Consider the following 23,621-nt stretch of genomic DNA (forward strand, 5'->3'; position numbering starts at 1 on the left):
TTTTACAAAATTTTACAGGCTATTAAAATGTTTATGCCTTCAAAATAAAAAATTTTTAGAACTAACATTTGTTAACATTTTTTATGTGTGTACTGTATTTGTAGTCAATACAATCTGCTTGGGGAGATTTGAGACGTCGAAACGGAAAAGCACCACTCGTAGTATTATTTACATAAATTAAAAATGAGAACTTAAAAATCATTTATATGAAAATACACTCACGTTTGTGAAAATTGCAACACCAAGAAGGAATCGTCATAATTGAATGCAATTTAATACACAGTTGAGTGGTAGTGGTACAAATAAATGATTAAATGTTCAAAGCAAACAAACAAGAACAAGAGATCAGAATCAGTATTTTGTGTGGCCACCACGCGCCGCAATAAGTGCTGCTACACGACGTGGCATGGAGTCAAACAAAGTTTGAATGTCTGACTGAGGAAGAGCATTCCATATCGTTTGTACGCGTACCCAAAGTTCGTCTGCAGACGCAACAGGACGAGAATCACGAGCAAGACGCCGACCAATGACATCCCACACATGTTCAATTGGCGACATATCCGGGGAACACGCAGGCCAAGGAAGAAGCTGTACCTGCTGCGCTGCAAAGAAGGATTTAACAATCCGAGCAGTATGAGGGCGGGCATTGTCCTGTTGAAATACAGCGCCTGGCAAGCTTTGAAGGAAGGGAACAGCTTCGGGCTGTAGAACTTCACGGATATACCGGTTGCTGTTCAGATTGCCCACAATTCGTAGCAATTGAGATCGTCTATGATATGCTATGGCGCCCCAGACCATAACTCCGGGTGTTCGTCCACTGTGGCGTTCGATAATGCACTCCGGAAGGTGGCGTTCACCGGCATAGCGTCTGACACGAATGCGGCCATCATGGTACCACAAATTAAAGCGGGATTCGTCAGAAAACACGACATGCTGCCAATCAGCACGCCAGTCTCTATGCTGATTGGCCCATTGTAGCCGCAGGCGGCGATGGTCGTGCGTTAGGGGGATCCTGTATAAAGGAGTCCGTGCGCGCAGTCCACACTGCAGCAGACGTCTACGAATTGATGAAGCACACAATGAAACACCTGTAGCTATTGACCACAGTGCTGCCAATTGTCTAGAGGAAGCTGTACGGTCCGTCCGCGCCATGCGGACCAGGTGTTTATCATCGCGAGCTGACGTCACATTTCGGGGTCCACTCCCGGATTTCCGAGTTGTCCGACACTCGTCCGTCCACTGCTTCCAAACGCGCATCACTGTGCTGCTGTTACGCTGCACACGAGAGGCTACTGCACGATACGACAATCCAGCTTCACGAAGGCCGATGATTCTCCCTCGTTCAAACTCTGTAAGTTGTTCAAATCTCGCTCTCTTTCGTCGACGAGGCATAAGTACAGATTGAGTTAACGTTTACCACTAGCAGATAGCCACCGATAACCATACACGCCTCGCTACAGCCGTCTATTTATTCGGATCCATCAGCCGTTCAGAGGGCGCTGCTCAGCATACGCATGCGCTACGGATTTGCAATTCTAATCATTTGCATATCATGCGCTACTTTGCATTTCCTGAAAATTTCAGCTCACTCGCGTAAGTCCTTCATGGTGTTGCAATTTTCACAAACGTGAGTGTATTTTCAACATACCAAATGTCAAAAAGTTATATATAAAGAATGTTGCTTATTGATAAACCTCAACGCGATTTCACAATAAATGTTACTAAATGAAAAAAAAAATGTTAAAACAATGATCTTTAGATAGTTATTTACTATTATGCTTCCTTTCTTGCGTTAGGGTTGCCGCATTATTTTTGGCAGCACAATATTTTGGCGATTTTTTACGGTCCACAAAACGGAATAGTACCAAACATATTATTTATTGCGAACTTAAATCGGCTGGCGAGTTTTTCAAGATTTTAATGATCTAAGGTTAACCCTAGATCACTAAAATTTTGTAAAATATGAGTTCGGTAGATCGATTGTTATATACGAAAAAGTACCTCTGAAATTCTTGACCTGCTTAAAGTTTTGAAAAGTTATAAATTAATTATTTGTGGAACACAGAGTGCACTATTAATTATTTATGGAACCCGGAATATTAATTATTATTAACCAGAATATTAATTAGAATTTAATTATTTATGAAACCCAGAATTTAAGGTACTATTCCGTTTCAGGGACCGTAAAAAGTTGCAGCGAAAATATATGCGCAAAAGCGCCAAATCTAGTAAACGCGCTCATTTAACCACACGCCAAATCTAGCGAATGTGCCGATGTGCGTAAATTTAGACAGTTCTATAAGTCGCCACTGAAATACTAGTTTAATTTTTTAATTATTTTCTAATAACGCTTTGGATTTAACAATTTGGAAATTTCCCGATGATAAAAAGTCTTCAATAGAATTTTTTCAAACAACAGGCATCATTCATGATAGAAAATTATGTTCGAACAACCACGAGATGAAATTATGCTTTAGCGGTAACTCAGGAAATGGCGGTGCAGGAAAGAAACCTGTACATGCGTGAGGTATGTGCCGCAACTTTATTTACTCGGCCTAACTTGAAAATCGGTGGATGGGGCAAAACTATTGAAGTAGACGAAAGCCTTTTCAGTAGAAGAAAGAATAACGTTGGACGTGTTCTTCCGCCACTATGAGTTTTAGGCGGATTATGCACAGAATCGAATGAATGTTTCTTCTTAATCGCTGTTCCAGAACGATCGGCGAAAACTTTATTGAACATCATAAAAGAAAGTATCGCAGAAGGAAGAATCATTTATACTGACTGCTGGAAATCATGAAAGTCGGATGAACTGCAAACTGCCAGTTTTGAACATTTTACTGTCAATCACAACTACAGTTTTGTGGACCCCGAAAGTGAGTGTCATAAACAAACAGTAGAGCGTCTATTAGGCAGTGCTAAATGGCATGAAATAAAAGTCGCACTGCTCGACAATATTTCGATTATTATTTGTCCGAGTTTATGTACAGACGCTTCCACAAAAAAACTGAAATATTCTCTGGTATGTTGGAAGACAAACAAATTTATACCTCCCGTGTAATTTCAGTTATGTTTAGCCTTTTGTTTATAAATTATAATAACAAAAAATGTATTTGCATGAAATTAACTTTTCATCTAAACTAAAACAATAATCTTAGATAGTTATTTACTGTTTCCTTTCTTGCGTTAGGGTAATTATTTTTGGCAGCATTGCATCAACAGTAGTTTGGCGATTTTTTACGGCCCTTATAACGGAATAGTACCAAATTTTATTTTTTAATGTATCATATAATCCTTTTTAATATATCGTATAATTTTAGTTATTTAATAATTTAAATTTGTATTTTAAGTTCGTGAAGTGTGCTTGAGAATTTTGGTTTGTAAATAATGTTTGTCAACCTACGATAAATATTAATAGTTTGTGAATTTTTTTTAATGTTGCGAAAACTGCCAACTTGCATCTGATCAATAACTTATCTTTTCATCTACACAAAATAGCCAATTTGCGTCTGAGTAGTTGCCTTAATACATAAGTACCAAACGTTATGCTTAAAAAAGGGGCTGTAAATATCTTCATATTTCGAGATGTTAATTTCCTGTTAGGAAAACAGTACTAAATATAAATCCTATAAATACCATATTTCTGGATTCAATGATTTCGATTCTAACGTACGTTTCTTAATTTCAGGAATTCCCCTTCCCCCTCAAAAAAGACAGATCCTAAGAAAATAAAATGAAATAAAAAAAAATGTTAAAATGTCAAGGAGCAAATTGTTTTTGATAAGACTTTCATAATGAGAAAAGCAATGTTCCTGTTTATATTAGTTCCTGTTTATATTAGTTCCTGTTTATATTAGTACTTGGGGAAAATTTTATTCGGAAAAAATTATTTGGAAATAATTAGTGATTTGAAAAATTCATAGGTTCTAAAATGCATTTTAGTGACGTTTACATGAGAAAAATGCTACGTTATAAATACAGTACTGCTATAAAATGAGTCCTTTGTAATACAGTGATCAGAGATAATGCGCTGAAACAGTACTTTTTGTATGTAATGTCAATATATTCACTTCATTTTAATAAAAACAGAAAACAAATTTAAAATCAAGAATTAAAATATCATATTATACTTATGCTTTACGCACAATGTAAGTAAAACATAAAAAATAAATAAAAATTAATAACAATTTTATAATAATAAAACAGAAGTAATACTTTTATTAATGGCATGTAAGATTATGTACAAAATGATTCATATGCGAATAAGTTATATACAGTTCATAGTGCACATAATAGTCACTATTCTTCGTTTGAACTGTAGTTCCACTGTGATGAATTGACACCAATAGGAATGCAGCGATGAACGTATGCAGAGATAGATATGTCATCACTGGATCTCGTACAGCGACTGCCATTTGGACATTTGCATCTGGAAAAAAGAATATACGTATTTCTAAGATTCAAGAAAAGTGAATAACACAAGTTCAGTCTTTAAATGTTGAACGAAAGTAAACACTTATTTCAAGTTGCTTTCATATGAGACTTCTGCGTTTTAACGCCAAATACCATTTGGCATTTATTTTGGTCTACTTCTTGGCGTCAGGTGTTCAGCTCCTTTTCCGACAATAACTGTCTTTGTCGAAGAAGCACATTTTACATCTAATAATTGTTTGTAACTGCAATATATATCAAGATTTGGCATATGCCAAGTGGTTATTCCATTTCTTCAAGGAAGGGGCATTTTTCACAAAGATAGACTTTGTTCATCTACAGGAAACTAAAATGTGGGAGGAAGCCGGAAAGGACAAGCTGCCCGAATAACAAACGTCGTTTGCAGGATATCGCAAACCGTTTCTTTCCTTACTGCCATATGATTCATTTATGTACGGTGACAACAGTGAACATCTACTGAGTTTCACTAACTACAACTTCAAATGAACAGCAACCCAGTAACTTATTTGAATAATTACATACAAGAGGTACAGAGTGGCTCAAGGTAAATTTAACCCAAAGCAAGTAAAGAACACATCAGTTATAAGGCAATATTAAACAAACAAACGAAAGGCAAAATTCTAGTCTGTCAGTGTCTACATGTACTACTAGAAATGCTGACTGTCATGGTACAGGCACAGTTGGGCCCCTTGGATGTTGGTGATGTTACTGCATATAATCTGCTCCATTGCGTCAAAAGTTCATGGGTTGTTCTAGTAAAACAAAAGTTCCCTTTAGCCTGCGCCTCAAACAAAAGTTACGAATGGTGTCTTGAAGAATTCATATATCCTTCAAGACACTACTGTTTCAAAACCGAGTGCGCTATTTCCAAAGAGAAATATACTATGGATGCTGTTGCGCCCTAACCCTGTCGTCGAATACTGTAATGCTTTTCGGTTTCTCCTTTGCTATGTCCGGTTTGTTTTAATTTGAGCCAAATTGTATGCGTCTCGGCCTAACGTTAAAAATCGATGTATGCAACCAAACTGGAAAAATTAACAAAAACTTATTTATGGAAAGGAAAAATAATGTAGCCTGCATTCTTTCCCTAGGGGGGGTTTTGAGGGGTTTATGTTATTTCCTTGGTAGTTTTTCCGATTGTTTCATGCAAACTTCCGAAATATATAAGAAATGTCATGGTTTGCATCTATTGTATTTTCTGATTGCTGGAATGAATATAGAATGAGTATTTTACAGTAATTGTATTGCTAACAAAAATTTAGTAAAACAGGGAGAAAACTTCAGCAAATGAAACAAAGGTTTTGAAGGTTAACATAAGACACTGCCCTGAGTACTTCCTGCAAGAAAACGTTATCAATAAAATAATGTAATGCAAATATGCCTTCGCTCTTAACTAATCTAAATTACTTCTCTCTCACTGAAATTTACGTTGAAATATAATAAACAATTAAGAAACGATTTTGTACAATAAGCTTTTTTTAAAAAAATGTATATGATAATTAATGTATTAAAAGCAGAAAAATAATGTATTTCATAGTTTAATAAGAATAATACAAGTAGATTACGAAATTCTTATTTAGAGAATTTTGTATCGCGAATAATGAAAGCGTTGAGCGCCCACAATAAATTAAAAAGGAATGACTTATACCTTTCAAAATGCAATTAAATTAATAGATTTCATTATTTAAGTATATTTTGATATTTATGATAGAAAACTATAAATGAATTTCATAAATACAGTTATTTAATGTGTTATTCCCATTTAAACTGTACATTTTGTCTTCTCCTTTCAATGTATTAAATAGTGTATCTATTTTAAATAAAAGCTTATTGTATGAAAACCTTTTTTAAATTTGTATTTTACTTCCTGTTTTTTAGACTCAATTGCACGTTTTCAATGATGCATTTTTTAGTCATTATTAAAACACAAACACTAAATTAAATGAAAATTATGAAGTAAAGAAAAATAACTGAACGCCCTTCAGGGAATGAGAAAATTGCTTTCAATATTCAGTTTCGGAAATTGGATGCAATAAAATATTGCAACGAGCAATTTACTTCGGTCTGCCTCAGACAACACACACACAAATAAATAAATAAATAAATAAAAAACATAGATAATCGCTCATTTAATATATTTTTTAATCATTCTTATTTTTAAAGAAAGCAAAACGTTTGTTTCACAATTTGTGAAAATTTGGAAACTATATATCTCATGCATTTTCAGATATTGAAATTTTTAAAGTCGTAAATGTCAAATAGTCTAAAACTCTAAGGATCTTCAAAAATTTAGAAATTACAATTTGCATGAAAGTTTCATTGAAAAGCTTTTTTTTTTGCCCTATTCAATGATGCAAGCAGTAAACTTCTGAGATGCTTAGTTTATTCGTTACACGAAACTATGTGCAAAATATCGTTTAAACATTAAGTAAATAGATTCTCTAAATAGAATTCTGAAAAAATTGTTTCATCACATTGCATTGTCATTAACAAACAGTGTGTGCACAAGGTTTGAATTGGACAGTTTATCAGGAAATATCTTAATAATCGATGACGAAATTCCACCCACAATGCAACACCATGAGTGAACTAAATAAAAGCTTGTAAAATGAAAGCTTCTCTGGACAAAATTACAGAAAATTATTTTAAATATAATTTTTTAAAAACAATATTTTGCAAGGCCAAACTTGATGCGAATATTTGCTTGATCCAAGGGTATCAGACGAAAAAATTCTTAGACCTAGGCAAAGAGGCAAATCTCGACACAATGGCCCGTTAGCGGCAAAGGCACTAAACGTTGGTAGTTCCACTTGGATAAGATTCCAGGTCTAAGGGGCTGGTTAATATTTTCTTAGACCCAAGCGGTTGGCTGCGCATTCGATCCTAGCTTAAGGGCTCGCTGCATGAGCGTTTGCATCATGTGTAACGTGAATACGAGTCAGTTTACCTCAGAAAATCCTCCACGAAAGACATCCTTTCCCTTAGGATCATAACCTTATCTACTTAAATCAAATAAACAAAATCAAGCCAATCTTGACTGAAAAGATTGCCTTTGGTAACTAAAATCGTTTTGTTTATTTCGTTTCGCCTATATTGCATTTTTTTTTATTTTATTTTTATTATTATTATTATTATTATTATTATTATTATTTGAAGTTCAGGTAAATGAAGATTACTTAAAGTGATTTTACTGCAAAACTGATGAACAATTTTAGGTAAAAATAAAAAATTAATAAAAAATTTGAACATTTTGGAAATACTGCACTACACAGAATAGCTAAAATGCTGCTTGTCGTTTAGAAGTAAATAATGTTTGATAACTAAATCACAATGCGAATTGAAAATATACAGATCTAATTATATTCCTTGAAATACATAATAATATTAGTGTGCCTGTGTACTTTTTAATGTGTTATATCTTTATTAATAGTATGTGCCGCAGTATTTCCCTTCCCGGGCTTCAAGTGGTAAAATTAGTAGAAAAGGTGCTGGATATGCGAGTTAATTCGTACATACGGTGATGGACATAAATGAGAACACACTTTGTAATTTCTCAAAAAATGGGAAAAATTGTAAAATTCATAATTTTTATGAAAACGTATATCATTTACAGCATCTTTGGAATATCATAAATATAAATACAAAATGTTAAGTTAAAATCAATGAACTTACAACAATAAATAGAACATTTCAACCCATCAAAATAAAAGACAAAAGTGAAAGGACAATGATGAAAATATCCGAATAAGGTTGTAGTCAATATTTTTGAGGTGAATCTTGTGTTTTTATAACAGCTGAGCATATTTTTCATGGAATTCACCAATATTTTCGTTCTTTCAGAAGAAAATGTGCCCCATTCTTCTAGGAGAAGCCTTTTCATGGTACGCATTCATATATCGTGGTCACGTTCTTTCTGTAAATGCTCGACGGGACTTGGGACAGGGAATTGAGCTAGATGACTGGGAGTGTGAGACGTATAATACAGCAATCAGGCAGATAGTATGTGTCGTATGTTTGCAATCATTGTGGAAGTAGAAGCTGTTGCATAAATGAAGTTTACGGCGCTTTACTGAAGATTACGTTTAAGGACATTCAAAAAGAAATATCGACCCACTATGAATGGATTAATGAACTCAAGATTGCCGATGCATGTACCTTACATGCGGCCCCAGACCATCGCGCATTTGTCCCGTGTTTTACTTTTGCTTAAATATACTTTTCTCGATAGTCAATTTTCAATCGTCTCCAAAGCCCACCAGCGGCCGAGCAGCCGCTGAACACTGGTAGTTCGGTCCGAGGTTCGAATCCCGCGAACGGGCTGGCTGCATGGGTGTTTTCGTGGTTTTCCCCATGTGTAACGTGTATACGAGCCAGTTTCCCTTAGAAAGTCCTCCACGAAGGCATCCCTCCCCTTAGGCAGATAGCCCTTGAGGCTTTGCCGTAATTAAATAACCTAACCTAACCTAACCTAAAGATCGTCTCCAAACTAAATTACTTCCATCGCGACGAATTAACAAGAATTTACTGTTATCGGAAAACAATATATTCGACCAGGTTACACTATTTTTATTAAAGTGCTTCTTTACATAAAAGTGTATTCCTTTTCTTTTAATTAGTTTTGCTAATATATTATTTTCTTCTGGTTACTCTGGATTTGCAGTCAGTCAAATGAAAAATGCTGAGGACAGTTTTTATATGAATAATTTCGATAAGTCTTCTTTCCGTTACCATATCAATCCCTTTGTTACTATAGCATTTGAAGAAATTTTAGGATTCACCTTAAGAATATTGACAACTTTCCTCTCTTCTTTAAGATTAATATTAATACTTTTTTGGGCTTCCACTTCTTGGTGCACTTACCACACACTACCAAACGATTTGAAATTTTTTGTGATAAATCTTACTGTGTATTGACTCCTGTTCACTATTTTACCAATTTCTATCAGTGGTTTATTCTGATTATGTAAATGGATAATTATTTTTCTTTCTTTAATCGCAGTTTCCACACGCTTACTTGCCATTTCAAAAGTTCGACGGACGAAGCAGAAACAGACGAGCTTCAAACGTCACTTTCACGTTATCACTCTGATTGGTGTATACAGAATGACACAATATTAAGTTTTAACTTGAATTTGAATTTAAAGTTTTGTAATTAGCTTTAAAATATTCTAAAGATTATACAAATAACATATTTTGATAAAATAATGAATTTTACAATTTCTGCCCATTCTTAAAGGAAATGTAAATATGACTTCAATTATGTCATCAATATATATATATATATATATATATGTAAAATATAAAAAATACGATGGCTTTGCTCTACCCGAACAGGCAAGTTCTAATTAACTTTCCGCAATTTCAGGATTTACCCCTAGACCAGTACTTTCGAGAATATTCTGGCATGTTATGTAACCGCTACTATAAATGCAGAGTTCACGCCATTTTTAGACAGACCGCTTTCTCCTTCTACTGCTATAAGACCTTTGCTGTAGCTCTTCCCATCTTACTTCCTTTGTTTGAACAATATGACGCAGTAAATTTAATCTTATTTAGTTTAAATTACTATCGCATATGTAATCTTGGAGAATCTAAAACAATAATGATTTGCCATTTGAATTGAATAAAGATGTGAATCAAAACAGCTAACTTCTTCTCTGTCGTCATTAAATGCCTTGTTTGCCACAACAATTTCCGGATTCTGATGCCAAGCTCCATTCAGCCTCTGCCTGACTGCCACAATATGACAAATATGTCATAATAAAAGCAAGGAAAAGACGGAGCACTGTTGATGTGTAGTTATCCTATATTGAAGAGCAAGTATTCTGATTGCGTCGTAAACGAATGTGTTGACTTCGTAAATAGAACTTGGCAGTCGAGGCGATTTTAATTCCATTTTTATTTCCAATTGACATTATGTGGCCGTAGATCACTTGGCACCCTAATCGTGCCTGTTCAAGAACATTTACATTATTGATATTATTACAATAGAAAGCAGCGTAGCGAAATTGCGTCCAAGCACAGCACAGACAGAAGGTGAGTGCGTAGTTATGAAAGATGGAAGCACGCGAAGAGAAAAGTTTTGGTTTACAATGGTAGTTTCAGTTCCCAATTGTTACGTCATCAGAGCTGCGCAGGCCATAGAATGGTCTAGAAATGACGCAATCCAGAGAAGTTATTGCGATTTTTAGAATAGAAAGGGAGAATTAATGCTTTACCGTTAGTTTAAATTATAATTTTGTTTCACATATTTTTTATCTTACACATATATATATTGGAAAAAAATTACGAGTTCAAAAATGGAAGATCTTCGTTGTTAGCATAACTCGTATGGCGCCAATGCATAAGAAACACAGACCGTTTTGAAACCATATTTGTAGCATTTTCCTTTAAACCCCCAAGCTAGTGCAAGAAGAGCGCTTGAACTTGTATGTAAGAAAACAATGTGACTGAGAAACTAAACTCTAGAAATAAATTTATATATAATTTTATTACATTTTATTTGTTTCTACACGTTTTTGTTACTTGCTTTCTTTGCTTGACGATTTTTTTCACGCCGTGTAGTTTGTGTTTGCCGATTTTCGTTCATGATGGCCGCTGTACACAAATGTATCGTTTTCTCTTTTTCTTTACTCAAATTATTTTTTTATTAAGGGAATAATTATATTAATAGAAAAATACATAATCAATATTTATAAAGCAATTCGCACTTTCTTTAATACAGATATGTCAATTTTATTTTCGAAAGATGTTAGAAAAAATACTGGAATGTAAAATATAACTTACGGACTAGCTATAAAATATTCAATTGTCCTTGTAACTGGCCTGTATACTTCCCATCCACAAGGCGTAGATTTAGAACAGATTTCTCCTGCATCTCTCTGTAAAATGAAATCTTGTTTACACGATATATGAATAAAATATTAAGAAATTGCTGAAGCACATGGTAAACCTTCGTCGGGTAGTTTTGTTCATAAATATTAAGTTATTTATGTAGAGTTAAAATACCATTTAATAGTTAATTTTATAGTAAAAGAAACAAAAACTAAAAAATACCATTCTCATTAGTAGGACAAATTATAAAATAATCAGAATATTTTCATCAATGTAAACAACAGCATTACTATCAGTTGTAGGTAGCACACTTCACTCTCTTCTTTCTCAGAGTTATCAGATTTTTTTAACGAGGATTTGTATATGATGAAAACAATGAATGAAGAGTAAGAAATATAAGAAAAATTTACTTTCATTAGAAGCGGAATCAACTATAAATACAAATATGTCACAGTAGAGGATATATGAAAATATCACAGTAATGAATATATTAGAGTGGCGAATTTAGCAAATTAAAATTGTGTGAAATTTCCCTAAAACTGTTACATTAAATGTAATTTTTTGTTGAATATTTCTGTTGAATAGAACAAGGCATAGACCTACAGAACAAGGCATGAAAAAAAAAAAAGAATGAATTTCCACGAATTCATATTTTTACCAATATGCAGTTAAAGTAAATTGTCTATTTAAACATTTTAAAAGGTCACAAATGGAAAAATTACTTCCTATAAATTAGAAAAGCAATCTAAAAAGCACGATTTCGTGTATTAACTTTTATTCTAAATCAATAAATTACATTTCAGTTAAACCCTTTCATATTTTAATTCTGCTCGTAAAAAACATCATATCCAGTCCATAGAAGTTTTTTACTCTATTATTGTGAATACCATAGAAGTTTTTTACTCTATTATTGTGAATACCATAGAAGTTTTTTACTCTATTATTGTGAATACCCCGTAAGAGGAGTCTTGTATATTTTGTATTGTTATTACACGCATACCAAAGGTTTCTCTCAGCAAATTATTTTGGTTTAATATAAACATAATGAGAGTATATGGAGATTCGAAAATCCTCATGTCACAAAGAAAATGAAGCGGGAAGCCCGCAGGTCAATGTTTGGTATGGAATGCTGCATGACAAGATTTTAGGGCAATTTTTTTCAATAAATAAACAATAACAGCCAGAGTCTACCTTTATACATTGATAAATTACATTTGCCTACAGTTGGGGGTCCATCACCACAGGTCATTTTTCGCATGCCGAAGTTGTGCCGCTTGTCACAAAAACTCTGGATCTAGCTTGTGAAAGTGTGACTACTACCAAAGACATGAGCTTTTTCATTCCCAGATAAGCTGTTAAAGTTGTTTAGGGACTTTGTAGACACCCTGTATTACTTGTAACAGAGCAGGTGTGTCATTCATTGAAACACTTGCCACTAATATCCATTTTAAAATTTCTACAGTTTTTTAAAGCTTTCTGATGTATGTGACGTTTGGATCACCTGGTACTTATTAAAACATACAAATAAAATTTAGCAATAAGTACATAAGTTAAATATTTCATAAATTGAAACTTCATTTTCTCCAAATGATTTACAAAAACGTATTTGAGAAACACCTCAATTGTTTTTTAAATTTCCAATACTCTTTTTAAATTTTAAGTAAGTGAAGAGGGAAGATAATTATTTAGAAAATTAAACAATAAACGCCTGTTAAGAAATTAAGAAAAAAATTTTAAAAATCATTCCAGAAAATTCAGAATGTGGCAATTACGGCAGTCGGGGGTATATTTTATGATCTAGGTCAGACAAAATTACAACAATCGCTTTTTTTAATAAACACTTCTACATGTCAAACACTATGTTAGGTATAGATAGTAGCACCAAGACCATTAGTTATATACCCTTAGTCATCAAGTATATCCTCTCATATTCTAGAAGACAGACCTGCTCGATACAGCGGTTAGCGACGCTAGCTGCCATAGCGAAGGATCCGGGTTCGAATTTTGGAGAGGGTATGACTATTTATAAGCGTACAATTCCTATGCAGCATGAGAGTATTTAAAAAACTGGATTACCAAAAGACCTCTCGAGGGATTTATGGTAGGGAAAGAGGGGTGGCAGACCCTCGTATAGTTCCCCAGGATGTTCTTCATCAATACTGGGACAGAGCTGCACAGTTAGTGCGGTAGGACTGTATATGACTTAGGGTGAAACTCTAGTATCCCGTCCACTTGGGCCTGTACCTCTGGAGCTTTAAACCCCAAGCATTAATTTCAAAGCCCTACTGGGTGCTTAATAAACTAACCTTTCCAAATTTTGAAGTAAACCATTTAACGATATTTTAGAGTATGCTTCGAAAGACTGATTCACAAGATGGAAAAATTACGAAGATCCAAGTTCGTGAATCTTAAATTTCGTGATTCGAAATTTCCAGTACGCTATCCCCATTAACTAATCATAAAAATAAAACCGCAATTAAATTTTCTGAAAGAACTCTTTAAAAATGTGGGATCCAGTTTTGAATAAGAGTGTTTGGTACGTCTGCTTCAGTCACAACATCAGCAGAAATTCAATATAGCAGCATCATTACGATCAGCAGACATATTCAATAACTTCTTAAGTATGTTCATCTTTTTGATTCAAATAAAAAATTAATATTGTTTTTGAGTTCCGCAGCAGGAAAATAATAAATATATGAATTTAAAAACTCTTGAATTCAATGACTGAAAGCCATTAATGAGAGAATAAAAAATGCTGGTAAAATATCAAAACGGCCTGGACATAATAAATCAGGCTATAGTATTAAAGGGAATTAAAACCTTTCACCGATTTTTATGCAATTAGACATCATTAACAGTTCTTTGTCAATACTGCATGTTAGTAAAATTTGAATCTGTCACTGCATTAGATATTAAGTTGTACAGAATTGCAACGCTCATATCTCTACGATTTGAATTCTTTATAACAAGTTATTGGGAATCTCTGAGGATGCTTTTTGTTTAATATTAAAAATCCTACAACTCATTTCTTGAATGGATATCAATTAGATATAAGAATGCCCACTTTTCTTACACACCTAACTAGATAACTTGCAATGAAGATGCCACATCACCAGATGCCTTAGTGCTCCAAAGAAAGATATTCTGTTCAAGCAGAAAGTCTAACAAACAGTAAATAAATTCCATAATTTAAACTGAAAAGTAAGGGATTATACACTTTCTACTCTAAAATATTTTCCGATGAGATATTATATTTCTAGATTCTTCTTCAAGAAAGATTTCTTGCTCTTTTTCTTTTCAGATATTCATCATATTATTTGAATATGGCTAAAACAGCGAAATTTGCATTTTTGGAAACATTCTCATTGCTTGATTTAAAAAAAAATAAATCATGATTTTTATATAGGGAAGAATTCCGCTATATGGTGAAGTTTCTTTGTGTTAGAAGCAGTATAAACTGGCAATTATTCTTTGAACTCTATTTGCAAAGCTGGTAATTCTGTAACTAAGCCTCGTATCCTGGCCACTGTGGCTCTGTTAGATATCCAAACATAATTAACTATACAATTAATAAAATAAAGTTTGAATATGTGTACCTCACTTTAACAGAAAATCTGAGTTTTTGACTATTATGCTTTTGAGCTGCTACGTACGAACATAGAACAACTACGCAAGACTCGACAACTTATCTTTCTCGTTAACATAAAGTACCAACGTTTATCTAATTTTTGATTGGTAAGATAAAAAGATTATTCAAACTCTAATAGCCTGGAATTATTAAAAACAAATGTAAATTTTCTTGTGTTTATTTATTAATACCAGTATGAAATTAAATGAATTTCAACTAATCGTATTTTAAAAATATAAAGGTGCTTTTAATTAAGATATACTAAATACACTACTTTCGAAGGGAGCAAAAGTAAGACGGTCCGTAGAGCATTCTAATTTATAAAAGTTTTCCCCACTCAACGTTTGAGAAACGCTATTTTTTACACAGTTAGAATTCTAATCGAATCTAGGAAATGATTACTTAAATTAATTTTAAAATAATATAGTAAATATAATAATTTAGCAATAGCAAAACTTGATAGAAACAAATATAAAAGTAATGAGCAGATAAAAAGAACTAACCTTAGCATAACGAGCTTCTCCACAGAAGCATAGTAAACAAACTGCAACAACACAGCAGAAAACTAGAACGGAAGAATTCATGATGCAAGCGGAAAAAAACTTACGATCGAAACTTATTTCTTGACTTTATATAACAACCGTTTACTATGGTGTGTGTACAAACACGGCGTGATAAGGAGGTTGCTAGAAAGATTTATCAACCTATCACCGTTAAGACTGCCGATATGTCGGAGATAACGAATTCAAACCTACGATAAATAAACATACGTACTATACAGAAAAGAACCTTTTCAGCGTGGAATAGTGTAACAATGCAAACGTAAAGAGTTCATGCGCATTATAAGAGAAGTAGAACATCCCCTCCCCCTTCGGAAAATACTTTGCACTTTAATTTCGTTTTGAAAAGTCTGCCTAAATATGCTATACCGTAATTTAAAACATTTTCAGTTACTATTATCTGTACTGAAGTCTTTAGCGAAAAAAATGATAGTAAATAACCTTCAGAAGATGCAAACCCAAACTGTGGTGCAAGATTATTAATTTCAAAATTGATTTTTATTTCTTTATCTTTCTAGTAGCTTATTTAAAGATGATGTATATTTATGACACTTGAAAATTTATTTTTAAAATAACACATCTACTGTTTGCATAGATAATGACTCCAAATTTTATTGACTAAATTATTGGTCAGCTTTTTCTTTTCTGTTAAGAATGAGAATTGATTGATAAATTCCCGTTAATCGTTCATGCATATTAATTTTATTATTAGAGATGATATGATTCTTATTGCAGTAGCATTTGTATGAAATCAGGGTAGTCAAAACATTCCATTGTCCAGACTAATGTTATTTCCTTAGAAACGAAATCAGGATCTATTATCTGTAAATATTGCGAAAACATTTTGTTTCTCAAGTCTTATCTGAAATGACTTATAAACAAAGCAAGTTATTGATTTGATTCTGGATATTCTTGTTTGATCCAATCCAAGGAAACACGTTGTCAAGTTATGACATCTAGTGAGATTGAAGAGGAGAGAGACAGTTCTGTCATGCTGTTCGATGATTTACCGCTAAATAGCGATCATAATAACTGAGTAAAATACTATAACAACCTATTTCTGGGACAAAGAGAGAATATTACATTTTGCACACAGCCATGACTTCAACTAAGAAAATCAGACCATATATAAATTTGGTACCTTCTGTACTAGATCTCAAGTTACATTATTCAATCTAAGCCTGGATTCCTCCTGCTGCAAACTTATTGACAAAGAATGAAGAGCAAAAAATCAATTATAATTTTGAAGATGTGTAAAAAGGAATTCAGTTTGGTATTTACATATTAACGCAACCACTTTAGTAGAAGTCACCAAATTTTCAGAATGTACCAAACTGTGGCATCCATGCACATTCTTTCAGCAATGATCCTCAAAACAATCTTTCAGTCAAACAACGCCACCTTTTCATATAGTACGTTCTTTTTTGTTGTATTCCAAGATCCAACGACCTTTTTTTAAACAGTTGCAATACATTTTATCTTAAACTTAGTTTTATAACATGAGCTTGTGAAATTTCCCAGAAACAGAAGAGACTGCAGTAAAATTTCTTCAAGGATACAGGATTTTGCTGAAAATGTGTTAAAAGGAACGACGAGAAGATGCTTATCATCGATAGCCGTTGTTGTCGGCACGAAGCCAAGTCTCTGCAACTCTCTGATTTTTTTAAAGCGAAAACAGTACTTCGGGAGAAGAATAACACAAAAATGTTTCAGAAAGATTTGAAAAAGAATGTAAATATTTAATTTTTTTAATGTATCACGTAATCCTTGCATAATTACTCAAATTTGTATTTTAAATTGCTAAAGTATATTTTCTTTTCATACGTTGATAATATTTACTGACTTAACTATAAATATCGATAGTTTCAGAATCTTTCTAAATAAAGACGCGAAAACTACTAACATACATCTGATAAGTAACTTTTACCTTTTCATCTAGGCCCACCAGCGGCCGAGCGGTAAAGTCGCTGAACACTGGTAGTTCGGTCCGAGGTTCGAATCCCGCGAACGGACTGGCTGCATGGGTGTTTTCGTGGTTTTTCCCCATGTGTAACGTGTATACGAGCCAGTTTCCCTTAGAAAGTCCTCCACGAAAGGCATCCCTCCTCTTAGGCAGATAGCCCTAGTGTGCTTTGCCATAATTAAATACACCACACCTTTTCATCTATAAAAAATCGCCAGATTGCGCTAAAGTGGTTGTGCTAATACGTAAGTGACTTCAATTTCACTGTGAATACTAGCTGATAGAATTGGAGTAAAATGATGTTGATGCTTTTAAAAATGAAATATCGGAAGTTATGCCCTTTACGGATTGCAAAGGCTTCAAAATAATTTTGCATAGATCACCTCAGAGTTGCAGCATTAACGCTGGATTTTTTCCAGGTATACTGTAAACAACCACATAAAGAAATCAGTAATGCTGTTGACAGAAGTAATATATGCCGAGTACCTTGATTTTAATGCATTGTCTTAATACTCGCATTAAAGTATTCGTTCAGTTGACGTTAACTTTGCAAGTATGGCTTCATTTCGTTACTAAAGTATATACGTATGTCATGATATCAAGCTGACTAAAAACACCTGAAGTGTTAAAATATCAAGGACCTATTCTGGGCAAGGAAATAATTTTGGTGTAATAGCCATGTCGCAGTCAAAGAAATTAAGAATAATTGGAAGGATATAAATAGGATTACTTATTAAACCAAAAATGCAGCTAATGCCGAATCTCCACAAGTAATAATTTTTAAGATGATTGCAGCAATCTTACAGCTATCAGAGTTTGCTTAGGTACAGTTATATCGCCACCAATATATATATATATATATATTCTGTTTTTGACTATAATGGTAAAGTAAAATTACAAAAAGCTGGGAATATTCCTTCTCTCACATAGTAAAAATGTTTTACTACTATATTGACAAGGAAAAATATATTGTTACATTGAATAAGCAGATCAGAGACTATTTTTAGTTTAACTTGAAGTTTCTGTTTGGCTGCTATCTGAGTGACAAAGGTGTAAAGATTACTTACTACAAATATATTATCTAACTGTACTGTATTCTAAATGAAGAAGCAATGGATGATTTCCTGTGATTATCAGTAATTTTTCATTCATGCAGACTGAATTTGGACTGTGCACTGCTTTTATCGTCTGGTTGTGCAAAGTCTAAAGTACATTATACGTAAGCAACTGATTTTTTTCTCTCGAGATTTAGTGGAAAAATATTACCCATGTACTATGTATGATAAGCTTTGTGAATATTTTTATTATGCTTGCAATAAAATTGATGATTCAGTTGAAGTATCAAAAATCACAAAGTATTAGGTTTTGTCGTTCAGACTAATGGCCTCTAATTGTAAGCAAACCGATTGCACAATCTAAAAGCAGCTGGTAGGCTTGAATTTTTTACCAATGAATTATTTTAAATAAAATTCTTTTAAATTAAGTTTTAATTATGAGTTTATTCTTTTATCAAACCATACATAAACAATAACAGTAATAACACAAACGAAATTTTCAGGTTTGTATATATTTTCTATCTGAAATCTGAAGAACTAAAGTTGGCCTACATGAAATTTCTATTGGTTATACTTTGCAATTGAAATGCGTTGGCAGCTAAATATTAAGTTTTTAGAACCGACGTTAATTTCAAGTGTTTCGTTATTTAGCGTGTAATCCAGTCATTTAACCATTAAACAATTTTAACTTAAAAAATTATTAAAAACTTTTCAAATGGTAGATAAATACGAGGGCCATCCAGGAAGTAGATTACGTTTCCGTCTGTGTCCGCTAGGGGCGGGGCTAGCGCGGCCATCTTGGGGTCAGAGCGTTGCGCAGCTCAGTCTGCATCTAGCCGTGCTAGTGAGAGGTTCGTGCTGTGCTCCGTTCAGATACTGTGACGGTTTGAAATGTCTGCGTTAATTGAAAATCCCGCGAGCTGCGAGGTGCGCTCAGTAATAAGGTTTCTGACTGCAAAAAACTGTAAACCGATAGAAATCTATCGGCAGCTTCGTGAAGTGTATGGGGACAACATTATCACTGAAGGTGGAGTGCGTCAGTGGGTCATAAGATTTCAAAATGGCCGAACCAATGTTCACGACGAAGATCGAAGTGGGAGACCCAGCATAGTGACCGCCGAACTTCTCGAAAAAGTCGATGCTAAAGTCCGTGAAAATCGAAATTTCACAATAACGGAACTTTCTTTGAGTTTTCCACAAATTTCGCGAAGTTTGTTGCACGAAATCATCAGCGAAAAGCTTGGTTACCACAAGTTTTGTGCAAGATGGATTCCAAAAATCTTGACAGAGGACCACAAAAATCAGCGAATGGCTGCAGCGTTGAACTTTTTGGACGCTTACCATAAGGATGGTGACTCTTTACTCGATCGCATCGTTACTGGTGACGAAACATGGGTGAAACATGTGAACTGTGAAACGAAATTGCAATCAATGCAGTGGGGGCACACAAGTTCTCCCCAAAAACCCAAGAAATGCATGCAAACAATGTCGGCAAGGAAGATGATGGCGACTGTTTTTTGGGACAGAAAAGGTGTAATTTTGGTGGACTTCCTGGAAAGAGGCACTACAATAAACTCTCAAAAGGTATTGCCAAACTCTCCAAAAACTCAGAAGAGCAATTCAAAACAAGCGCAGAGGAATGTTGAGCTCTAAGATCTTGTTGATTCACGACAACGCCCGGCCCCACACGGCAAATGTCACTCGTAAAGTTCTTGAATCTTTTAAGTGGGAGTTGTTTCCTCATCCGCCGTACAGTCCCGACCTGGCACCGAGCGACTTCCACCTATTCCCAGCAATGAAGAAGTGGCTGGCTATGCAGCGTTTTGATGACGACGCACAGCTGCAAGAAGAGGTAACGAAGTGGTTGAAGGCGCAGGCGGCCGAATTTTTCGACGAAGGAATTTCCAAGCTCGTACATCGCTACGATAAATGCCTTAATTTGTATGGTGACTATGTAGAAAAGTAGTATTTGAGTGTGGCTTTCATCTGTATATAATAAAATTTGTTTCCTATACTTTGTTTATTTTTTTTATTCCAAAACGTAATCTACTTTCTGGATAGCCCTCGTATAAAAAATAATGACACCGTTTACCCTGTAGAGACATTAGGCTAGTCTGGAAGCAGAAAATGTGGAAAAATGAGCAACGCCTTCGCCGGAACTCTAACTACGGGACTCTCGAATACGCGCCGAGCGTGCTGACCGCTACACCACGAAGGCATGCTAAGAAGGTAGGAGAAATACCTTATATACCCCCCTTTTAAAGGGCGGCTGGGGTTTTCAGGGGACCCAGTCTCCGAATCCTGATGGTGAAGAATCATCATTCACCACCTTTTAGTTCGGGCGCCACTTTAGAAACATTAGGTATTTTCGGAAGCAGGAGAGATGAAAATTGAGCAATGCCCTCGCAGGGACTCGAACCACGGACCTCTCGAATACGCTTCGAGCTTGCTGACCACTACGCCACGAAGGCACGCTAAGAAGGGGGAGAGATACTTTATAACCCTTTCTTTTATTTATTAATTTTTTTCGCCACATACAACGAAAATACATATGTTTTTGTGTAAATTAAAACTTCCTTATTTCTTACTAAACCTTGACACTTGATGCCATTTCGTGTTTGTATAAGTTTGCAGTTTGGAGAAAAGCATAGAATTTTTTGAGATTATTAGAAACAAAAGATACAATTTTATTGCTTGCAGTATCAGAAAAGTGCATAATTCCTCTTTTTTTCTTGAAAAAACGCCCTTCTTCAATTCTTTTCACTTCCTTGTACGAAGTAAAGGAAGTATTATAATCACAAAAAATTTTCAACGAAAATACCCATTTTGGCCGCTATCGAATGCAATTTAACAATGTTTTTGCTTGACATCTGTATGTAAGTATAGAATAAAGGACTCTTTTTCACCAAACGAATTATAAAACTGATCTGAAATGGATTCAAAAGAGATTTTTTTTCGTGGCGTATGTATGTATCTCTCATTATTCAACAACGAGTAGCCTCGGAGCGTTGAAATCTTGTATGTAGGACTGCTATAGCATGTAATTGCGCACCTTCCCTTTTAGTTGCAATCGACAGCACCAAAAGTATATATTTACATATTTATCTCTGTGTGATATTTTAATATGTGCTGCTTGAAAAGCTATGCAATGATAGAAGAAATCGTTACTTTTAACATCTCACAGTCGTAAAGGCTGTGTGTCGATGCATGAAGACGACACTGACAAAACTGTATTCGAAAACTCACAATATTTATTATTCTGCACATCAAATAATTATTTTTCTTTTTTATAGAAAAGATATTTCTAGATCACAGTTAAGTATAATAATTTTTATGTACACGAATTTAAAACACTACAACGTCATCTTAGTTAAAGAACAAAGGAGGACAATCAGGCATAACAGCGCAGAAATGTTTTGCAGGGCAGGAGAAGTTCAGAAAAGGTGACTTAGACTTAAATTCTATAATTGACCGAGCTATTGCGAAGAGCAATGTTGCCGGTTCAAGAATTAAAGCCCAAGGGCACTTGACATAAAGAAATCCCGACGTGGAGAAAATCTCAGATGAGAAAACGGTGATAAGGGGAAGAAGAGAAGTACCAAAAGGAGCAAGACAATCCAATCGGATAAGTTCGCAAAACGTGACGAGCGATCATAGCTTTCAAAGAGGACCCAAGACAATGTAAATCAATGACAACAATATGAGAAGATACACTACAGCAATAGTTCCAGTGACAAATTCAAATACAATTAAACAACCTCAATCAGTAGTGCTAAATACAACACAATAGAAAACAACTATACAACACAATTTAAATACAGCTATTCAACGCAATACACTACAGCAACTCAACAACAACCTAAGCAACCTATTTACAACACCACTATATCATCACAATGCGAACAATTTCACAGCATTAGTTTTATCAATCTCCACTAATAATATTCAAGCTACAGAAGAACTTCAATCAAAATCAGATGCATTGGAAGTATAAACAGTATTGAGGATCTAAGTGAAAAAGTTGTCTCCTCCCATGAAGGACCCACCAGCGGCCGAGCGGTAAAGTCGCTGAACACTGGTAGTTCGGTCCGAGGTTCGAATCCCGCGAACGGGCTGGCTGCATGGGTGTTTTTGTGGTTTTCCCCATTTGTAACGTGTATACGAGCCAGTTCCCTTAGAAAGTCTTCCACGAAAGCATCCCTCCCCTTAGGCAGATAGCCCTAGTGTGCTTTGCTATAATTAAATACACCACCACCTCCCATGAAGGTGTGAGCTGCAAGTGGTCTGACGCTTCTATCTTCGAAGAGAATTTCATAATTAAAGACTTGGGAGTAATTAACAAAGTCACATTGCACAGCTTTGTTGAAGAATTTTTCATTAGATCTTCTGATGTAATCTGGAATCGTCTCAAGGTTTAAGTCTCTGTGTAAAAGTTTATTGCGGATAAGATAGTGTGAATCAGTAATAATGCAGAAAAATTTGTTTTGCACTACTTGTAATTGATGCAGTTGAGTTTGAGTGACCGTTCAAAGTGTTCCGTGTTCCAAGCAGGAGCAGCATAACAAAGTATCGGTCGAATGCAAGTGGTATATATATATATGTTTTTTGGTACGCAAGCTAAGATTTGAATATTTTCCAATGACCGGGAGGCGTAATGGCAGACCGCACATTGAGTTGAACAATGTTAAGCAAATTTCGCTTACTGCGCATGCTTGATGGTGTACCTTTGGCGCGGGGAGAAATATTGGCGACTAAGCAACCCTACGCTAGCTTATTCGTGATCACAATGGCTGTCGAGTGTGTTCGAATGATGTTTACAACTGTAATGTTGTGGAACTTTGCTTATTAGTTATTTTAACGTCCATACCGATTGTACTTGCTTATTTTTCTAATATATATTTCATTGTAATTTGTCAATAACAGTGCATTTAATATTTGTTAATATATATGTTCGTAATAATTCGTTATTTAAATGTAATTTGTTTACATGTTATAATTCAGTAATTGTAAACTAGAGTATCTCGTTTAGTTTGTTAGCGCATATTCGCGCTTTTATTTTCTCATTTCAAAGAATTTAATAACTAGCATTAAGGAATTGTAAAATTTCTTCAGTGTTATTTGCAAGCACT

At 34.5% G+C, this 23,621-nt stretch overlaps 1 protein-coding gene across 1 annotated transcript; it reads right to left on the reverse strand.

Annotated features, from left to right (window-relative positions):
• Positions 1-4,187: 4,187 nt before the first annotated feature.
• LOC118200020 (uncharacterized) lies at positions 4,188-15,576 on the reverse strand. The gene is made up of 3 exons (XM_035371931.2): positions 15,418-15,576; positions 11,239-11,333; positions 4,188-4,429 (listed from the first exon to the last, which is right to left on the reverse strand). Exons 1-3 carry the CDS (start codon positions 15,496-15,498, stop codon positions 4,300-4,302), a joined length of 306 nt encoding a protein of 101 aa, XP_035227822.1. The 5' UTR covers positions 15,499-15,576; the 3' UTR covers positions 4,188-4,299.
• Positions 15,577-23,621: the final 8,045 nt, after the last annotated feature.

The sequence above is a fragment of the Stegodyphus dumicola genome, chromosome 4 (assembly GCF_044657685.1).
Source record: "Stegodyphus dumicola isolate Sdum_Otavi_A_Nest chromosome 4, ASM4465768v1".
In the NCBI taxonomy this organism is placed as follows: domain Eukaryota; kingdom Metazoa; phylum Arthropoda; class Arachnida; order Araneae; family Eresidae; genus Stegodyphus; species Stegodyphus dumicola.